Source organism: Silurus aristotelis (genome assembly GCF_946808225.1).
Source record: "Silurus aristotelis genome assembly, chromosome: 12".
NCBI classification, from domain to species: domain Eukaryota; kingdom Metazoa; phylum Chordata; class Actinopteri; order Siluriformes; family Siluridae; genus Silurus; species Silurus aristotelis.
Window position 1 is genome coordinate 15947544 of NC_139585.1, and position 18320 is coordinate 15965863.

Below are 18320 nucleotides of genomic sequence, written 5' to 3' on the forward strand. Positions count from 1 at the left end.
GTCAATACTGTATATAGTATAAGGAATGAGTTTATTAATGTGTGTGAGGAAGAGCTGGACAGTTTGTCTACTTAATTGTTATAAAAATATGAGATACACTGTCTGTATGAATTTATCTTTTGGGCTATTCGTTATCTCTTAAAGGATGTCAAAGATAGATTGGTGTTGGTGGAGTAATTAAGGAGCAGCATCTGTTGTTGGTGCAGCACATTTCAGAGTATTGAGGCATTTCCAGAACTAGAAAGTGGTCTGTGTGCTTAGATCTTTAGTTTGAAACTCAAAAGTTGTATATTTTATTATGGCCCTTACCGATTCTCTAAGCACTTTGCTTGAATTATAATAATTGTATTAATTGCTATTGCTAAGGAGTGTACACTTGACACTGTTGACACAAGCATTAGCTGTGCAATAATGTTCTCTTTTCTGTTTCAGGTTAGGAGGATTGATAACAACGTGCAAACCTCACATGCATAAGCTACACACTCACACACATGCAAAGAGGCCCAAATAGATTTTCTGTCTGCTTTGTGATAGGAATATTGTCAGCCATTTCAGCTCAAGAGTGTGTTTTTATGGTTCAGAGGCTGTGCTGAGAACCTGCAGTGCTGCTGTTAATTAAATTAGCCTCAACCTCTATGCATGCAGAGAGACAAAGAGGGAACATTAGTTATCATATCTTGATGCCTTCTTACACTTTGTTTAATTGAAAAGGGGAGAGAATGTGAAATGGTACTGTTCTGATTTGTAACAGGACTCTTTGGCTAGAAGTAGGAATTAATTTAAAATGGATGGGCTATGTCCTTATTGAATGTTACATGCTTAGGGTGATTAGGCACTATGACTATAGCCAGAAAAAAGGGATAACCTAGTTTCCATTATGCAGATTCTCATTGTTCACATATTCAAATTATATATGCAGTAACTGTAGCATATCTAAAATAACATTTGAATGTCTTTCATTAAAATAACCATGAATAAAAGCATCACCAGATTAATGTATTTCTTTTTAATGTTTAGATCCAATAAATCTGTGTTTCATCTAGTCTCTTAGCATGATTCACTTTTTTGTTTTTGCTTATTGTTGTTGTTATATGATTTGCTGTCTTGTCTTCGGTGTGCTAATGTGTTTTGCACTTAAAGGCCACTGTAGTAACCCCATGCCATCTTCCATAAGATGCACGGCTCATAGAGCTGAAGGCCATCATTAGATAACACAGTGGGAATTATCTAATAAATGAGTGTGTGACATGACATGTAGCCAAACACGGTGTGACTTCTCAGATGTGTTAATCGTACCAGCCAGATCACGCGATAAGCAAATGAGTGCCAATGTTCAGGTGCAAGCAATCAGCTGAGGATAAAAGCCCATTGTAGTTTATTCTCTGTGGGAAATATGTCTGCATGTGTTAGCTGAACTACATAATTTGTACATCAGTACCATCAGGCTCATTGTATAATGCTGTGTGAGTGATGCACCTCATTAAGGTGCCTCACTCATACAGCATTATACTACTTTTACTTTTATATAACAGTGAAGTGCTTTTAAGTCTCTAGCCATGAATTCATTCTGATACTCGTTCACTAGGGCATGGACTAAGAATACCATCAGTCTAAAATCTGTCATGAGAAAATATTCAGCAAATATTTTTTATTTGTTTATTAAAATGTAGGTCTTTAGATATAGTTTGACGTTGTGCTAGTGGTTCAGCTTTTCAGATATTTAGGAGAAGTTCATTCACTAGAGAATAGATTCTCGAGGCATGCCTTACTGTACACAGAGAGATTGTGGGACTAGTCGAGCATTGTGGTGTGTGTGATAAATTGGAGGTACAGGTGCCTATTTTTGGCTTTGTAGGCAGGTATTTAAGTGCCATGTAAGTGTTCAAAATGAGATATTAGGCAGTAGAATGTAAGAACTCAAATGAATGTTCCTGTTTACACAATTCACACACACTGATCTGTCATCCCTGGCCACAGAGTGTTTGTTTTTTTTAAGTAACCTTCCTCTCGTTTCCTCAGCTTTCACATAATTTTAAAAAAGTAAAAAATTCGTAGCTTCTCTTTAAAACACATTTCATTTAATAAAAAGTCCAATGCATTGAAACACATTTGGAGAGTTTCAGGCTTTAACAGGATTATCTGCATCAAAGAGGAAATCAGCATATGTGTTTATGGTTTATAATAAAAAGTGAAATATGAAAGAATGTATACTTTTATCCCTGTGTTAGATAATAGATTTTCAGTTTAGTAATCTTATTCAGCAAAAAAAAGGCAGGATCTGGGCCAAAAGCTACAAGCTAAGATTACCTATATCTAGTTCAGTATATATCTGATAGCGTGATTGCATTAATGAATGCTCCACAATACACAAGCAACAAATAGAGGCAAACATATGTTTTGTTTCTAAGTTACATGTATACCAGACCCTTTTACATAGTGTTTTTCGCAAATTACCTAAAGAACAAATTCGATAATGGTTACAGAAATTAATTCAGCCTGCGAACATTCTAAACCACTATGCCATATGTGGTTAATATATTTCTATTGACAAATTTTTGGATTTTTTACTTCTTCTGATAGTCCTTCTGGTAACTGTAACTTAAACACTTTTCTCTGTTTATTGTTGTATTTATTTAACCAATCATATTATTAATTAATGGAATGTTAAATTAATAATACATAAGCTTGTAGCAAGACAAGATTCCTAGTAACCATTTATTTTCTTTCATTTCAATAGAGTGCTGCCAGAAACACCCCTAGTAACTCTTATTGGAACATCTTGAACCCATGGTATCATCTTGGTCAAAATGATTTGTGTTTTCACTTTAATCTCATTGCAATTTCAGAGGGAAACTAAATCTGAATGCTATGTCAGTAACTACATCACTGTACAGTAATTTCAAGTCTCCTCTTTAACTGCTTAATGCACCACTCTTATAAATAAAACAAAAGATGAAGCAGTGACCATCTCTGCCTATTTTTGCACTGGAACTGTGCTTTCAAGCATTTCTCCCAGGGGAAGTATGGCTGTTATGAACAGTCTGCCCTTTGCCAACATAGGGCCAGTGGCAGCAGGGCTGTAATGAAAAGTGTGATTATAGCCAAATTTAGGCCAGCTTTGGCAAAGGGTAAATTTTTCATTACAGAATGCTGCTGTTGCCCCAATGTTGTTCACCTTGTAAAAGAAGCTATTAAGTAGTCTGATTTCATATCCAGGCTCATCTGGAGTGCTTTAGTTGTGCTCATCATCTGAGGACTGGCCCTTAACTCATTACATATTAATGTCTGAAACACTACATGAATGCCGTCTCTGGCTTTCTGTGCATGTGTGTGTGTGTGTGTGTGTGTGTGTGTGTGTGTGTGTGTGTTTGTGTGTGTGCATGTGTGTGTGTGTATGCAAAGCCATCCCACATCCAGTGTGCATATCCCTCATCTCTCGCATGCTTCTTTCCACTCTATTTTTGCTAATCATTTGTATATTATATAACGTTATATTAAAAGACATGTTGTTTTGTTTTAAAGGGAATCCAGAAATTTTGAAATTTAGAATTATTCTTATAAATTCATAAGCATCAATTGGGGAGGGTTGCGTTAGGAAGGGCATCCAGCGTAAAACATATGCCAAATCAAACGTGCGGAGGATCCGCTGTGGCGACCCCTAACGGGAGAAGCCGAAAGAAACTTTTATATAGCATACACATATAGGTGGCATGGCACCCCCATTGACACCTTACAACTTCAGGGTCTGTAGGTTTGATCCTAGGTTCACTTTCCTATCTGTGTGTCTCTTTACTGTCAGTGAGTTCTACTCTTGTCAGTGTAGGTTTCCTCCCATCTTCCTAGAACATGACAGAAGGTGGACAGGTTACTCTAATTTGCCCCTAGGTGTGAATGAGTCAGTGCTCCCAGGATAGGCTCCAGATCCATCATGACCCTAGCCAGCATAGAATAGTTACAGAATGTGAGTGAGTGGTAATATGTATAATAAAATAATTCACAATAAAATAAAATAACAAAGAGTGAACAATCAGTGTAGAATATAGACACAGTCTCTATATATGACACTGGCTTATTGTCATTGTTTTGTTGATATATCATTATACTTTCATAAAGAAAGTGATTAACTATTATTTTGCTTAAAATAGACTTATGAAAAGCAGAAACTCCATATTCATGAGGAACCCTTGAGGATGGATTGCTGCCTCGCTGTGAGTGTGAAAACTAAAAATAAAAGACAACAAAATTAGGCTCTGCGTGATACCCTACAAGCCTCTGAAGTGTCAAAACACACAGACATGAAATCACACCCCCTCAGGCCCTTGCCTGCACCTGAGCATTATAGGTTGCAAATACTGTAGAAAACAACCAAATTGTTCTATATTCTATTCTATTTAGTCTGAATACATAAGTTATACCACAATTTCTGTGGTTTAATCTTGTAAACAGACAAACATGTTATACCTATATACATAAATACCTTTTATACATTTTATTTGGTAAAATAGCAAATAAAAGCAAGCAACATAAAAAATCCAATAACATAAAAATAATAACAAAATAAACGAATAAATAAATCCAATGCCTAAGACCAGCACATACGCATTATCCAATACACACATCGCATCATCCCAATGCTAGCCAGTGTGCTTAATGCATACACCTCTTTCTCTTTGTAATGAAAACAGACTGACAAATGAGTTGTGCATAGGAGCTTGGTGGGTTGAGTATCCTTTGTGTGTTAGGGGCACCTCTTTAATAGGAATAGACAGATCAATAGTGAACCATCAATAATTTTAATCCTGACATTTATTTATTTCCTATCAATTAAACATATAAATGGTATGCTCCTTTTTATCGTAAAGAAAAAAGGAGCAAAAGAAATAAAATGGCAGACACAATACTGAGGTGCAGAAATGGAACTACTGCTTCTTTTTCCATCTTTCTTTTCCCACCGGTCCACACAGACACACAGACACACAGACACACACACACACACACACACACACACACACACACACACACACACACACACACACACACACACACACACACACACACACACACACACACACACAGAGGGAGGGAAAGAGAAAGAGAGGGAGATAGAGACTCAGGCAAGCATGCAGAAATGAACAAGAGAAAAACGAGAGTGAATTAGAAATTATTTATTTCACATAAAATTCAAATCATGGTATTCATATGTTCATAATCTTATTGTAGAAATATTCCCCAGTTTAAACACATAAAGATCTTTCATAGACCTTTTAATACAGTCTTGGTATTATTTGTTAGTGAATAATAAAAAAAAAAAAGTATCTATTTAACTAACTATCTATTCAATGTAAAATTCTTAGGAACATCTGAAATGTGCAGTTGTGTTAAGGCATGCTACTAGCTCTATACACAATCGTTTAGCAGCTACTACCTACCCTGACATTTAAAGTATGCTATTGAATGAACAATTCTACATGAAAAAATCTTTACAGTCATTGCAAACAGCATTCATTTATTCCTACTTAGACTACATAGACTAAAAATTATCCATAATTTAAACCACACTAAATATACAGATATCTGATTTAATTAAATACAAAGTAATGAACTGAATTGGCTGTAGTACATTATAAAATAAACTGCTCCAAAAGGACAAAATGGACAAAAACAATTTTATTTCCAGCACCGCATTTTTCCAGTACATGTTTTGAGAAGGTGTCATTATCTAATAAGATTTTAATGATTCAGCATATTGTCGCCCTGGATTTTTATGAATATGAGTATCAATACATTTTTATTTGTACAGTCCTTATGACTTTGTCTTAGGGTTGCTTTGAGACATTGTTTCAAAGAAGCTTTTCAAAGATAAAAAAAAGTTGTATTAAACAATGTGAACGTTTACTGCCTATAAGTTTGTTCTTTATAATTGCGTTTATCCCTAATGAGTGAGCCTGTGGTGTCTGTGGCAAGGAAACACTTCCTTAGGTGACATGAGGAAGAAACCTTAAGAGTAACCAGACTCAAAGGGAACTTTATTGATCTTTAGGCTGTTCAAGTGGAACCATCCTCGGCTGCACAGAGTGGTCTCCAATTTAAGAGAAGTCCATCCAGAGGTAGGGCATCATGCAGAATCAGGCAGAGCTGAAGAGAAGAAAGGGACAGGAGCATTGTTCACTGGTACCTCAGGAGCATGTTAAACTCAGGAGAGAGAGAGAGAGAGAGAGAGAGAGAGAGAGAGAGAGAGAGAGAGAGAGAGAGAGAGAGAGAGAGAGAGAGAGAGAGAAGAGGGGTGACAGGACAGATAATTGTTAAGCATTCACATTGTTTCATAAATGTTTAAACACACTGTACAGTGTGATCAGAATGTAGGTAGGTAGGTAGTGTGATTGGGGTGTAGTATGCATTCAACAGATTTTATAATGAGGAATATATTCATCGAATATAAAATGCTGCTTTGTTACATAAGGTGTAATAAACATTAAAATGAATCAAGCCCACATGCTGTCCCCAGAACAAGTAGCTTAAGCTTTATTTCAAATTGGTAAAGACTGCAGAGAGAGAAAAAAAAAATAATTTTCACAGGTTGTTTTTCATGCTCTAATATGCTAGTATATTAGCTCAGGGACAAAAGCCAATGGCTTTGCTCAGCTTCAAGCAGAAACTGGAAAATTCCCCCCAGATCTGTAGTCTGATGTATGTGAGCAATTTTGACTTGCCAAAGCCAAAGTCTGTGCGCTAATGTATGCTGAAGTGGGCAGATAGTAGAGTGTATTATGAGGAGTCCCATTGCCTAACATCATGTCAGCAAGTTTGCCTTCATGCTCCCCAGCTGGTGGCTGTCTTATGATAGGAAAGCTGGATGGTGGGTGAGAATTGGCAAGTGACAAATGTCCACATGCCAATTCCATAATGCCCATGCATTTTTCATATTATCTTTCTGTCCTTGTCAGTAGAACAGAAAAAAATCACGCAATACACATGCATATAAACGCAGTAGGAGGAAAGTTCAGAATACCCTTCTCAGTAATTGAAAGCACAGGCTTTAAACGAAGTGCACAAGAGTGTACTGTGACTTTGATAGTACAGCTAATTATCAGCCTAATAGGAAAATAAATAATACAATTTAATTTAAAGGCCTTGTACTTCAAACGTGTACCCTTTTGATTCACAATAGAAAGAAATATTGATCAGAGAGCTAATGCTTAGTCACTGATGTGCTCTTTAGTTACTCTAATTATGTTCATTATATCCAGTCTAAGAGACTGGATGAAGGACAATAACAGTTTAAGCAATTGTACTTTTATAATGATGAATGCTTTACTCAGTGAAAAATTACAGGCAATTCATATTTTTGCTATATTGACAATGTGCTATATTAAGATTCTAAATATTGGTATATGATTATAGCACTAAAATTTGTATCAGTATGTCACTAGAATCTATATATTTCGTGTGAAAGTAATAGAAGCTAATGTTGTCTTGTATGTAACTAACAGAAAGCAATTGCATTTATTTCAAAATAATAACTATAGTTTTCATCAAGTCGATCAAACAGCTCCTCCATGTGGTAGAGTAACCACTGAGCAGGCGAGGACTGGCTTTGGAGAGAGGATTGTATAATCGGATTACAGTGAATGCTTTAAGAGTAATGGAAAACTAAAAACTTCAGAAATGGAGAATGAATTCTACTTTTGATTTGGTAAAAATAAATAATATTTACATTATTGGTGCAAAGGGTACACTTTGATAAAAGTTTTCTAAAAATAGATTTGAAGAACAGAAACTTGGTTTCCCTAGATCACTTTGTTTATTTGTGCATATTTTAAATATATTATACTTTGTTGTATAACATTGAAGCTGCAATCAAATAATAATAATTAATGTGCTTTTTACACTGACATTTGGGTTTAGAATAAGGTTTTTGTACGCCTCAGCACATGGTGCCCTCCTCTCCTCAGTGCCCTTAGGAAGATCGGCCTATTAACCCTGCCGCCTCTGGTTCTTTAGGGCACAATGATCTCCAGCCCGGAAACGTAACGGATTTGGGTGGCTCGCCTCCTCCCCAGAAGCTCCTAGAACTTCTTCAGGGCACTGCTCAAGCTGCTCTGGGCATACCAGAGGTCACTCTCGAGAGACTGATTTCCTTAAGAGATTATCATCCACTCTCTATTCAACCGGGTGTGCCCCACTCTGGTGGGGTCCGAGCAGGCGCTGGTTATGGAACAAGAAGTAGAAACTCTCAGGAAAGCAAGCCATCGAGGTGGTCATTCCCCCTGACAAAAGAATCCGGGTTCTACAGCCGGTACTTCATAGTTCCCATAAAGGATGGGGGGCTGTGTCTCATTGGATTTGCATCAGCAGAACCGCTCACTAATGAGGCTCAGGTTTAAAAATGCTCATGCTGAAACAAATCATGTCTCAAATCAGTCCAGAGGACACAATACACAATAGATCTAAAGGACACGTACTTCCATGTACCCATGCTTCCTTCACACAGGAAGTTCCTGAGGTTTGCTTTTGGGGCCAAAGCTTACCAATATTGGGTCCTTCTGTTTGACCTTGAATAACAGTATATAAATACAAAAGAAAAAGAAAAGGATACCACCAATAAAGTAGTAACACTTTTAAACATATTGCACATAGGTAATATTGCATGGTTTAAATTAGTGTTATAGCACAGTTCTTGCAAAAATCTTTGTTATTGCTATTATTGCACAGTTAAAAAAACAATAACAGTGTGTATTATTGTGACTAGTTTACTGGGAGCAGCTCTGATTGTACAGTTGCTCATAGATGAAACTGTTTCGTACAGGGGGTTAGAGTCGTTCTCCAGCATGATGATAGTTTAGCTACCAACCTCCTTTCTCCCTCCTCCTGTACAGTGTCCAGGGGAATCCCCAGGACTGAGCTAGCCTTCCTGATCAGCTTGTCCAGTCTTTTCCTGTCTGCAATGGAGATGCTGCTGCACCAGCAGACCACACCATAGAAGATGGCTGTGGGCACCACAGTGTCAAAAAAAAGTCTTTAGTAGCTCTCCCTGCACTTAAAATGACCATAGCCTTCTCAGCAGAAAAAGTCTGCTCTGTCATTTCTTGCAAATTCCCTCAGTATTATAAGTCCACTCTAGTTGGCTGTTGAGATGAACACGCAGGTATTTGTAAGTGTCCACTTTCACAATGTTCACTGGTGATAGTGAAGTTTGTTTGTGCCTACAGAAATCCAACACCAGTTCTTTTGTCTTCCCCGCATTTATCTGGCTGCAGCGCCGTTGGCACCAGTCCACAAAGTTATAGATCAGTCCTCTGTACTCCTTGTCATCATTGTCAGTGATTATGCTGACGATGGCAGAGTCATTAGAGAACTTTTGTGAATATCTGTTTTTTCCTGGCGTGGGACCACCGTGTTGTGGAATGCTAACAGCTAAACCCTGGTGTAAACAATTGGACCACGGCTGTGAACAGAGTTTCCAGACACAACTTTGAAATCCAAAGAAGTAGAAAGAGCAGAACAACGCTGTGACTTTGTTGATGTCTGTAGTGCAGTTCACATTTACACACATATACACTGAAAGAGAAAAACACGAAGTGCGGGAACACTACAAAAAAAAAAAAAAAAGTACAAACTTGAATGGGAGCTGGGTACATTGTGGTTTGGCTAAATCCTAAGCCAAAAGATGAGAAAATAAAATAAATGCAATAACTGCATTGTTTACAAACGAACCGTCATCAACTTAGTTCTGGATAAGGACTGAATAAATTAACTGAGAAGCACTTGAAATAGTTTGGGCAGTGATTTATTATTCATTATTAAAAATCTTAAAACACTGAAACTGCAGATACAATTATGATCCAGTTTATTGTTAAACTTCCCACAGCCACACCATGCACCCTTCCTCACAAGCTGCTGTGGGAAGTGATGCATCATTATCTCCCATGCATGGAAAAACACAATAGAGCCAATGACATATTTCTCACTTCACAAGATTCATGCACAACTGGAATTATTTTACTTGCAAAACATCTGCAAAGACTTTATATTAATAAGAAACTGTTGCTAATAAATAATGCCATTGTTTTAAATTCAATATAGTAGGAAGACATTATATCTGTAAAACAACTGATTATTCATTTTAGTTAATAAAAGGTTTCTATTCAAAGGTCAGTGTAAGAAAAGGAAAGTGATAAAACCATAATAAGTTTGCAACACTCTACAGAACTTACAGCAAATTGGAGGAATGTTTATAATAAGTATATTTCAGTGTGTACACAAAATAAAACCAGCTCGTGTTTACCAAAATGTTGGTTGTAAGTTTTGTTTTACTATTAAATTTTACATACAAAATGTTTTACTTTGACTAAAGAAAATAATGTTAAACAGTCGTGTAATTGATGGAAATAGTACATTGCAATAATATTATAGATTCATGCTTTTTTAAATAGTAGAGTTAAGGGAAAATGCAGCTCCTTAAACTAATAATCATAAAATTAAAGGTAGCCCCTGACTTCCGAAATAGATAGGGACAGGAAAAGTGATCATAAGTTGTAAGAAGAGTGAGACTTGCGTGTCTCGGTCCCACAATGCATGCCTGCCAGGCGTTCTTCTTCTTCCTCCTCTGTTTGTGGCATTGTCAAATCTGAATAGTGCCTGCGGATTTTGAAAGTTTTTTTAAAAATATTTGGATTTTTTTTGTTTTTTATAATCACAAAACTCAACAACATTGAATATTCAAAAAACAATATCTGAAATCATCCATAGAATCCTACCTGTGTAACATATAATAACATTCACTTTTGCATTAGAAAATGTTAAAAATGCATCAAATCTTTGGTCTTGCTCTTCAATATTACATCACTGATCCTGCTCTACATTATTTAGAATTTTAAATAATTAGTCACAATTGTTTTACATGGTCATTCTTTTAGTTGTATTGTATACTCCTGTATTTTTTGTAAAGATTTACTGAAAACACATACTTCTTACAAAAACATACCTTCATTATTTAATCCTCTGTTACCACCAGTACCATTTCAAACAAAAACACATCCAGTTGGACAAAATAAATGTTACATACTACATGCATAGCTTACATGTAGCAAAAACATGCTAAGAGAAAAGTGCATTAAATCCCCCAAATACTGTGACAGCGATATGAATCTCTCACACTCATAAAAGCACACAGACTAAAAATACAGGTAGTAGGTCCAGTAAAGCAGATTAATGAAGATGAAGGAGAGAGGAAAGGTCAGACGTGAATAGTTGTCAATGTAATGTGGGTTTTCCACATGGCAGCAGTTCAGGAAACAAACAATGCGGCGTAGCATTGATAGGGACTTGGTGCACCTGCTCTGGGGCTGGGAGGATGGCTTTTCCTCTTTAGTGTCACTGGGAGTGGGACTGCTAATGCTGCCAGCACGGGACAGCATCTCCTCCCTTTTGCGTACCCGCAGAGCATGGCTGCCGATGGATGTGACAATCCCATTCATTTCATCCTCACGTTCCTGCATCTCCTGTCCATACTGACAACCACAAGAGACATGGAAGGTATAAGAGACAATAAGAGACAAAAAGAAATAATGTGGGTAGCTGAGAACGTTTTTAAACATCATAAAGCTTTAGTTTGATGCAGGCAATAAAGAATAATAATAATGACACTGATGATGCTGCTGATGATGATGATAAAAGACAATGGATAGTACAATAATCATATTCATGTGCACTGTTATATTTTAATGATGGATGTAAATATAATAATGAAAGCATGAACATTAACAATGTATAAAAAAAATAAAAAAAAGTAATTCATTTGTTTTTCATTTTCTTCAACCCAGATAAATATCCCAGAATTGATTTAGGAGTGACATTCTCAGTATGCTGGCACAGTGATTTTTCAGTCCAGCTCTGGTCCATAATCCTCCTGTTTGGAGCATCATGTTGCAAACACAATGGTGACATTTATTTTTTACCTTTTTCCAAGGTGTTTTTGGTGATACAGTATAATCAATTTGCCACCTTATTTAAAAATATATTTAACCAACTAAATTCATTATTTCATTAATAACAAAGCTACTTAATGTTAATCAGGCAATCAGTGATGAATGGCATTAGGCTGGATGTAATTTGGTAGAACCTTCATGAAGCATATAAAATTAACCAATAAACAATCAGGATCCATAGTTTAAGACTTCCCTATAGTTTCACTGATATTAATTAATAATATTAACTGAATTATAAGACAGAAAGCATGAGTTGAGTTATTCTGCATGACCTAGCCACACCTCTTGTTATATCAACTGCAACTCCACTCCATTCACACATATCTTCTCCAGGTAACTGCCTGTTCCAATGGCAACATAATATATAACAGCAATCGTATGACTTATTTTTTTATGCAATGTCTGCACTAACAGACCCTAATGTAAAACCACTTAGAAAGATAAAGTCTTACCTTATATGCATTGGCAGCATTGGGTTGGTGTAAAGTACAGAAATGGGCCACAGCATACTCTATGAGGGCACCAAAGATGAAGCTAAAGCAGATGCCCAGGTACACATCAATTGCTTTAATGAAGCAGTTTGCATTAGGCAGAGAAGTGCGTGCACCCATCATCAATGTGGTCATTGTCAGAACTGTGGTCACACCTTTAAATGGAAAAACATTTGAAAGTATATCATTTTGATATATTTAAAAATATATTTTTAGCTAAATGAGATAGACAGGGTTCTTTTGTCCATACCTATGCAAATACGGGCAGGGACAGAAGACTGACTGATCCAGAAGGAGACCCAGGACAAAACCACTAGGGCACTCGATGGCACATATGTCTCCAAAATAAAGTATAGGATGCTTCGCCTCAACTGGAAGTGGAAGATTAGCTTTGGGTATCTGCCTATAAGGAAGTAACATAATCAATACAGTGTGCACTGTAAATGTATAAACTGGTTTGTGTGCACATAGGGGATAATAGGCACATACCAGTCTCATAAACAGCTTCAGACTCTGAGGTATAGTAGTCCTCTAAAGTGTACTGGGCCAGCTGCAGAGTATCAAGTCCACTAACCGACTGGTTCCCACGTGTCCAACAAAATACCACATCTTTCACATTATAACCCCCTGTTAGAAGTACATATCGATTAAGAAAAAAAGTCAATTCCATTAACCTTGTGCCTAATTAAATATGCAACCATAATATTTGTTTATGATTATGGGTTATCAATCAGGATGATAATCAATAAATTCTAAGCGCTTTTGATTAGAACCGTATAGTTTATAGTTTACTCTCTGCAGCTTTTAAAACTCACTCAGAATTCTCCAAGGCCAAAACATATTTTACAAGAAAACATGCAGGAATAATTCAAGTGTGAAGTAACCTTAGCACGCCTGTCCTTTCAGAACAGTTCTGCTAATCAATCATCTCTCCTGGACTAGATGCTGTCAAATGTTTGTACACTAAGTTGAACAAATTATAGAAAATACAAACTAATAATATAAAAAGGTCTTCAACCGTCACTTGCTCTGCTATATAACTGAGATAACTAACTGTAAGTCGCCCTTGATAAGGGCATCTGCCGAATGCCATAAATGTACATGTAATTATATTACCTCATGCAGAGATAATATAATTGGTAGCCCTAAGTGTCCTTTTCCTAATGAACTACATCATAAGTAAATTTAATATTAATTTCAGATACCTCAAAACTGAGGCAGAACCAGTTGTGTTTTGCACTGTGCCTCCTGGCATGCAGTCTGGTATAAAATAATTGGAAGGTCAAGGCCAATTCTCATTTTTCAAGTAATAAAAAATATAGGAACATGTAACTGAAAGGTTTTTGTTGCTCAAGTGTGTCCAGTTAGATTGATTGTTTAAATATTTAACATCGCTGAATGTCTAATTTGTGTATGAGTTCTGGGTTTCACTGTGAAGACTACGTTTGTTATTAAACCAACAGGAAAACCAGAGGGCTGTCTATGGGAGAACAGCATATAAGACTTACAGCTTTCTAGCTGAAGTGTGCATGTTTGTTTGTCCATTGGATACTTGGTCAGGTCCATACTGCAAGCCACTGTGGTGGTGATTCTGCCGCCAAAGAGAGAGAGAGAAAGACAGAGTTCAAATGAAAAGAGATCATTACTAGAGATTTAAAGCACTTTTGTACGTCGCTCTGGATAAGGGCATCTGCTAAATGCCGCAAATGTAAATGTAATGTAATGTAAAGACAATGAGAATTGCACTTTGTGAGCTGAATAGGAACACCATCACACTTAATCACCTAAGAAATTGCACATTTTATTATAATCCTGCATGCAAAATACTGAGGCTACAAAGTTTCTGCCTCACCTCTCCCTACCCTTCACCTGCCTCGCTGTCCTTCTAAAGGTTCATGTTTAATACAGTAGCAGGGGTTTCATTGATGGACAGCCTAATACCCCTCCCAGCCTGAGACACTATTGGAGACAGATATTAACCTCAGTGCATAAAGCACAGTGCCATTTGGAAATATCCTGATCAGTCTGTTCTCCACAGTGATGTCATGAAGAAAGGATTTTTTGGAGTCCACAATGAACGTGTCAGGAACCCAGAGAAGCTCCACCAGCCTGCCGTCTAAACTCAGACTCTTATTCCCATCAAAGCACAGACGCTCATCTGTCCAACGCTGCCGCAAGAAGATAGTTGCTGTGTAGTCCTAAATAGAAACAGCGACATACACACACATGCATTCCTGTAATACTGTCTTCATGTAGTTTTTGTAAAAATGTATATATTAATTCAGACAAATTATGGTTATAGAAAACTGTATTTCTATTTTCCAGATCCCGAAAGACAGGAAAGAAATGAAAAGAAAACGGGGTAAAACCATTTATTTACGAATTTATATACAATTCTTGTGTAACCTTCATAGCTAAGATATTATAACACTAAGAATGTTTTTTAATAAAGACTTTTCCATCAAACTGTAAATATTCTTATAAATCCTTGAATTTTTAGAGCTATTGGTTTTTGTATTGATCATTATACATCACATATGCATGAACATACTTTAAGATATACACCATATGTCCCATTTAGCCCTCAATTTGCTCTTTTAAATAACTCTTCTGGGACGGCTTTACAGTAAAATTTAGCACCTTACTTCTACTGTAGGGAAATCAAACACATTATAGACTTGGGGCGTCTGACTTTGTGGCAACAATTTGAGCACCAACTACATGTTTATACAGTACATTAACCAATATCCTTCATTCTTGAAGATAAAATCATAAGAATTTATCAGATTTTTTATGAGATAAATATTTATCTAAGATAAAATGTGTTATTCATTTTACACAGACAAGCTGCAAATTTTCAACCTGTTAGCATCTTACCATGTTGATCTCTGATATAGTATCTATGCTGGCAATATCCAAACTCATGCCAACAGTAACAGGACCATCTACAGCAGACACCACAACACATCATAAAGCAGAGCAGTAGACTTTGTAGTATTAAAAGCAAGCTGAACAGAACATCTAAGATAGAGCTATAAAATGCATGGATTACTATACAGGAATACCTTACAGCCCTAACACACCACTCTCTTATTTTGTATTTAATGGTAAATGCTGCCTTTAGAGAAAATTCAACATTAATTGTAATATTTGTTGATGTTTATCTATTGTGTAGGCATAAAATAAGTTGTTGGCTCTCATACTGCCGAAGAAAGGCCTCAGGTACTTGTTGTAGCCCTTCATCAGTTTTTGAATGGTCGGAGGTAGGACCTCTTCAGCACTGGCGCTTGAAACCTGTATGATCCTACAAGTAGAACATGCAAAAAAAACTAATTAATGTCAATAATGGAACAAAAATAAGCTCATGATTGCTGATTTTTTTTATATCTTCTCTTTTTCTCTCAACCTGATTAGTGCCAAAGTCCTGAACTTTTCTATCAGAATCTTTTATAATTTTTTATAATGATTGACTGATACATTGCCTGATACAGAGGCACTGCCTGAACATTTTCATATAATACAATACACAGAAAGTAAAAAAAAAAACTGCAAATGCAGTTCAACAGTTTTTTGCAAGGCAGACAAACCCCAAACTCTAATCAACTCCTGGTCAAGAAAAAGGCTTAGACAGGGCAGACAAGATCATAAATATAGACAGAGAACTCTTGAAAAAAGTGTGCTTGAGCATGTCTGTAATTATTTATACCTGTGTTAGATCTATAATATGTGGCGAAAGAGTGTGTATGTGTATCCTGGGAGTTTGAGTCCATAACAGACATGTTTGGAGGCTTCAGTAGCTGCTGGGATTTGAAGCTGCTCTCAGACTGACGTCTGCCACTCTGTGCAACAAAGTAAATAATTTTTTGCTGAATTCAGCTAAGACTTGATCGACATTAGACTCATTTAGTAACATTATTTTTTAAGTGCATGTTATTTTGAAGTGCATGTTATTTAAATTGTGTAGTGGTTTTAGTAAGTCTTGATTTTTACTGTTCATTAGGGTTAACTGCTTTAAAATCTTGTCTGGGTGCAGATTCGTAGTCTGATTTTGTTTAACACTCATGAAAATATAGAGGGAAAACTTAATTTGTAAAATTTTATGTATTTTCCTGCCATAATCATAAGGCACATGACTCATAAAAAACTCTCACTCCATGAAGTGAAAAAGGGTGCTTCTCTCTTTACCTCACAAGCGTGTGGATAACATTGCAGAAGCTTACTGACTGCAGGACTCTCTAAGCAGATCTCTTCCTTCCAACTGCTAACCTACAGAATGCGCATGTCAAATATAGCTGTCTGCCTACCTCACAGTAAATCAGCATTCCACACTACCCTGCACATTCTCCTACTACTGCAACCTCGCTCATTAACTATTTAAACCAAATAAATCTTTCTTCAGTTGTAGGCTCTAAAGCTATGTAGTTAAATTATAGTTGATCCTTATTCACCATAGCTCTATACAGTCGAACCTGATTATATAAATTGCAATAGCAATTAGACAAAAATAGTTCTACATTATTTGAGCATTGTTATTAACCTGAAAAATCACTACTTAATTATTTAACGCTCAACAAAAAAGTTTAAATTCAGGTTTTTTTTTTTGTGGCCTATGTACTAGTCAAGTCAAGTCAAGTCAAATTTTATTTATATAGTGCCTTACAGCAACCAAAAGGAGCACAAGGCACTTTCCAGTAAAAAATAACAAAAATAAAAAATAGACAGTAGACAATAAAATATAAGAAATATATAAAAAATATAAAAATATGACTACACAGTAGACAATAAAATATAAGAAATATAAAAAACATAAAAGTATAAGAGCACAATATATATGTAAAAAAGCAGTTGAAACAGGGCTACGTGTTAAAAGCATGTAAAAATAAAAAAGTTTTCAACTGCGATTTAAAACCACTCAGTACAGTGATGGATCAAATGTGAGCTGGAAGAGCGTTCCACAGCTTTGGTCCCTTTACGGCAAATGACCGGCCACTAAAATGTATACATCTGTACTTAGGAGTGACCAGAGAGGTATGTCCAGAGGAACGGAGAGTTCTGGCTGGATGGTGAACTGTTAATAATTCGGTGAGGTAGGCCGGGGCAAGACCACTGATGGCCCTGAATACGAATAGCAGGAGCTTATACTCCACCCTATACCGCACCGGAAGCCAGTGAAGCGTGCGGAGGACCGGGGTGATGTGTTTTACTAGATATTAGTGCTGCGTTTGACACTATAGATCATGATCTTCTCCTAGATCGCTTACAGAATTACATTGGCATTCAGGGACAGGCATTAAGCTGGTTTAAATCCTACCTGTCCGATCGTTACCATTTCGTAGATTTAAATGGAGAGCTATCCAGGCTAATGCTAGTTAACTATGGCGTGCCACAAGGTTCAGTTCTAGGACCCCTGCTCTTCACAATATACATGCTTCCCTTAGGAAATATTATTAGAAGGCATGGAATTAGCTTCCATTGTTATGCTGATGATACCCAACTATATATCTCATCTAAACCAGGCGATACAGCTCAATTAACCCGGATAACTGAGCGTGTTAAGGAAATAAGAGATTGGATGACCCATAACTTTCTACTTTTAAATTCTGATAAGACGTAGATTTTACTCATCGGCCCAAAAACTAGTATACAGAAGCACCAGCATCTCAACCTGCATTTAGACGGATGTTCTGTAACCACTAGTTCAACAGTAAAAGACCTGGGAGTTATTTTAGACAACTACTTATCTTTTAAAAATCATATCAATCAAGTTACAAAAACAGCCTTCTTTCACCTTAGAAATATTTCTAAGCTAAGAAATATGTTGTCTATATCCGATGCAGAGAAG

General features: G+C 36.5%; 1 protein-coding gene across 1 annotated transcript in view; it reads right to left on the bottom strand.

Moving 5' to 3' along the window:
- Nucleotides 1-9771: 9771 nt before the first annotated feature.
- gabrz (gamma-aminobutyric acid type A receptor subunit zeta) overlaps nt 9772-18320 on the bottom strand; it is a 294285-nt gene continuing 285736 nt past the window's right edge. The window contains exons 4-11 of the mRNA XM_083557326.1: nt 15682-15782; nt 15356-15423; nt 14459-14676; nt 13987-14069; nt 12968-13105; nt 12729-12881; nt 12440-12633; nt 9772-11510 (exon numbers count right to left, since the gene is read on the bottom strand). Of these exons, the coding sequence (XP_083413452.1) occupies nt 11175-11510; nt 12440-12633; nt 12729-12881; nt 12968-13105; nt 13987-14069; nt 14459-14676; nt 15356-15423; nt 15682-15782 (1291 nt within the window). The 3' untranslated portion in view covers nt 9772-11174. The remainder of the gene's footprint in view (nt 11511-12439; nt 12634-12728; nt 12882-12967; nt 13106-13986; nt 14070-14458; nt 14677-15355; nt 15424-15681; nt 15783-18320) is intronic.